This window comes from Mustela erminea, chromosome 3 (assembly GCF_009829155.1).
Source record: "Mustela erminea isolate mMusErm1 chromosome 3, mMusErm1.Pri, whole genome shotgun sequence".
NCBI classification, from domain to species: domain Eukaryota; kingdom Metazoa; phylum Chordata; class Mammalia; order Carnivora; family Mustelidae; genus Mustela; species Mustela erminea.
Window position 1 is genome coordinate 1,177,280 of NC_045616.1, and position 4,035 is coordinate 1,181,314.

General features: G+C 31.4%; 1 protein-coding gene across 1 annotated transcript; it reads left to right on the top strand.

The window, feature by feature from the left end:
• The first annotated feature begins 2,849 nt into the window (after window positions 1-2,849).
• LOC116585522 (olfactory receptor 2L3-like) lies at window positions 2,850-3,788 on the top strand. Its single transcript, XM_032334910.1, has one exon. It carries the CDS (start codon window positions 2,850-2,852, stop codon window positions 3,786-3,788), a length of 939 nt encoding a protein of 312 aa, XP_032190801.1.
• The last annotated feature ends 247 nt before the right edge of the window (window positions 3,789-4,035 follow it).

The following is a 4,035-nucleotide window of genomic DNA, read 5'->3' on the forward strand; positions in this document are numbered from 1 at the left end:
TGCTCTCTGTCTAAAAGTAAATAAATAAAAGCCATTCACTTTATTATTTTCCATATATGTTTATATTTATATTTATTTGCAATAGACTTTCTTTTATACTCATTTTTTAATTTATCTAGTGGTATTTATATGGTGAATTAATAGCATTTCATAATTCTTTGAACACACAAATCCTATTAAAAAATTTTTATTGCATTTTCCCGAACATTTTGGCTCATTTTGTATTTGTGAATGAGTGTAAGTTTGTGAATATGTCTGTGTTTATGTACACATATATATGACTATTCCTGTTTCTTGTGGGAGAATTCCTTAAAAGCCTGGTATCATTTGGCTCTAGAATAAAATTTAAGATAAAATACTATATACTGCATAGAGTTTGTTCACATATGATGTCAGTGAAGAAATACTCTTCCCACCTCCATGAGAGTTATGATCTTATTTTCTTTTCCTTCTATTAAGTGACTGACCATTCCATTCAAAGGGTCCTGATCTATTTTATTTCCCATTCTACCTTTGACACCTGTTCTATTTAGACTTATACATTGTTTTTTTATGATGATATTTGACATTTAAGAGGCAGAGGTTACATATATGTGATAAAATTCACATACCTATCTAGAATTAGAACGTTTTAAATACAAAAAAAAAGAAAAAAAGAAAAAGAAAAAAAAGGAAAAAAATGAGTAAGATAAAGCACCATAGAATAGTTTATATCATATAAGTGTTAGAGAAGCAGAGAAAGATCAAATATTCTATTTGGAAGAAATTAGGCAGATTTATGAACCCTATCATGAGTATGGTGTATCGGTGTTTAGTTGATGGGTCTATTTGAACTGCATCATTCAGAAATTGGTTGAGAAGGCAGAAGAGAATGATTTGCTATAAATGGTACTTGGGAAGCAGGATTCATTCAAGATTTCAGAACAGATGAGTTTTATGTTACCTAACTTCAAAGATGTTTGATTAGCTGTTACTAGTGAAAAGAGGACTCAAGAAGGAAATATTTCTCAACAGAAGATGAGAGACTGTTGCATGTTTAGAAGTAAGTCTTAGATATAAAGGAAAAGTGGTTCTTTATGAATCATAAACACTTTCCTTAAAGTAACTATATATATATATATATATATATATATATATATATATATATACATACATATACACACACATTGATATTCTATTCATATATTTTGAACAAATATCTGATTTCCACAGTATTTGTGTTTGTATACATTAGTAAAGCATACTTATCCTAGTGAATTCTTAACAAATATATATGGCTTTTAAGTAACTTTAAAGTTTTCATAGGAAATATTTAGGCTACTACTGCTTCCATCATATATATATATATATATATATATATATATATATACACACACATATGGAAACAAATTAGTACTTTATGGGCTATATATATATATATATATCCATATACAATATATACAAAGAGATACAAAGGATCTATCTATATATATGGATACATATATATATAGGATACAAATTAGCAAATTATGGACTATATATATATATATGGACTTTATATATATATATGGACTATAAAGTCCATATATATATTTATGAACTATAAAGTCCATATATATATAAAGTCCGTATATAGTCCATTATAGTCCATATATACATATATATAGTCCACTTTATGTACTATATATATATACTATAGACTCCATATATATATAAAGTCTATAGTCCATTACCACTTTATGAACTATATATATATATATATATAGAGAGAGAGAGAGAGAGAGAGTCTTTAGTCCTTAATTTAGTACTTTATTTAATGTATATTTATTTAATATCTATAAAGTCTTTAGTACATTAATTTAGTACTTTAGTACTTGATTTGGATACAAATTAGCACTTTATGGACTCTCTCTCTATATATATTTATATACACTAAAGACTTTATATATATTTATATATATATATATAGAGAGAGAGAGAGAGAGTCCATAAAGTGCTAAAAGTGTATATATATACACTAAAGACTTTATATATATTTATATATATATAGAATGTATATATATACACTAAAGACTTTATATATATTTATATATATTTATATATAGAGAGAGTCCATAAAGTGCTAATTTGTATCCATATATATATATATCCATATATATATATATATGGATCCTTTGTATCTCTTTATATATATTGTGTATATATATATATATATATATAGCCCATAAAGTGGTAATTTGTTTCCATATATGTGTGTGTGTGTGTGTATATATATATATATATATATATATATATATATATATGATGGACTATATATATATAGTCCATAAAGTGCTAATTTGTATCCTCTGAAGAGACCTCAGTCTCTCATCTTTCTCATCTTCAGTGGCATCTGTCCAGGACAGTCCCATTCCTCCTGCTCCAGAAGGATGCTTCAAGGCTCTACTTAAGTTGGATGGAGAAAAAAAAAAATATATATATATATATATATATACATTTTTCCAATATTGAAAAGTTTAGTCATTCACTTAAGAGTTGTAACATTTTAGGGGCACTGGGTGGCTCAGTGGGTTAAAGCCTCTGCCTTCAGCTCCGGTCATGATCCCAGGGTCTTGGGATAAGCCCCACATCGGGCTTTCTGCTCAGTGGGGAGTCTGCTTCCTCCTCTATCTCCCTGCCTGCCTCTCTGCCTACTTGTGATCTGTCTGTCAAATAAATAAATAAAAAATTTAAAAACCAAGGCAATTAAAAAGAGTTGTAATATTTTAAATAATACACAGTATGTTTAAAACTATACGTTAAAATGTGCTTTTTGTTCTATATTTGACTTATTTTTATGTCTGCTTTTAGGAAAATCCTATCAATGCCCCATGGAAAATTATACTCAAACATCAACTGATTTCATTTTATTGGGGTTGTTCCCGCCAACAAGAATTGGCCTATTCCTCTTTATTGTCGTCATTCTTATTTTTCTAATTGCTCTGTTTGGCAACCTGTCTATGATTCTCCTCATCTTCCTAGACACACATCTCCACACACCCATGTATTTATTACTCAGTCAGCTCTCTCTCATTGACCTAAACTACATTTCCACCATCGTCCCCAAGATGGTTTCCAATTTTGTGTTTGGAATCAAAACTATCTCCATTATTGGGTGTGGTGTTCAGAGCTTCTTGTTCTTGACTTTAGGAGGTGCAGAAGCATTGCTCCTGATATGTATGGCTTATGATCGTTATGTGGCTATTTGTTTTCCTCTTCATTATTCCATTCGTATGAACAAAAGAGTGTGTGTGTTGATGATAACAGGATCTTGGTTAATGGGCTCAGTCAACTCCTGTGCCCACACTGTATATGCCCTCCACATACCTTATTGTCAATCCAGGACCATCAACCATTTCTTTTGTGATGTCCCTGCCATGTTGACTCTAGCCTGCATGGACACCTGGGCCTATGAGTACACAGTGTTTGTGAGCACCACCCTCTTCCTTGTGTTTCCTTTCATTTGCATTGCATCTTCCTATGGCCGTGTTCTCCTTGCAATCTGCCACATGCAGTCAACAGAAGGGAAGAAGAAAGCCTATTCTACCTGCAGCACCCACCTCACTGTGGTCACTTTATACTATGTGCCTTTTGCTTATACTTATCTACGCCCAAGATCCTTCCGATCTCCAACAGAGGACAAGGTTCTGGCTGTCTTTTACACCATCCTGACCCCAATGCTCAACCCCATCATCTACAGCCTGAGAAATAAGGAGGTGATAGGGGCCCTGAGAAGAGTGATTCAGAGACTTTGCTTTGTAAAAATATAGACATAGCTCTTTTCATATTTACCAACACGTGGTTATAAGTCCATTCATCAGTGTATAGTAACTAAATTATTTTATGCTAAGAGTGGAAGGACGAAAATTAGAAGAGAAATATTACTCATGTCTGGAAAAAATCTGTGTTGCAAATATATATGTAATTACAAGACTTGACATGGCTCCTTACTGACTTAGTTAAAAGCATTGGAACCTTGGTTTTGGCTCAAGTCATGATCTCAAGCTTATGGAACTG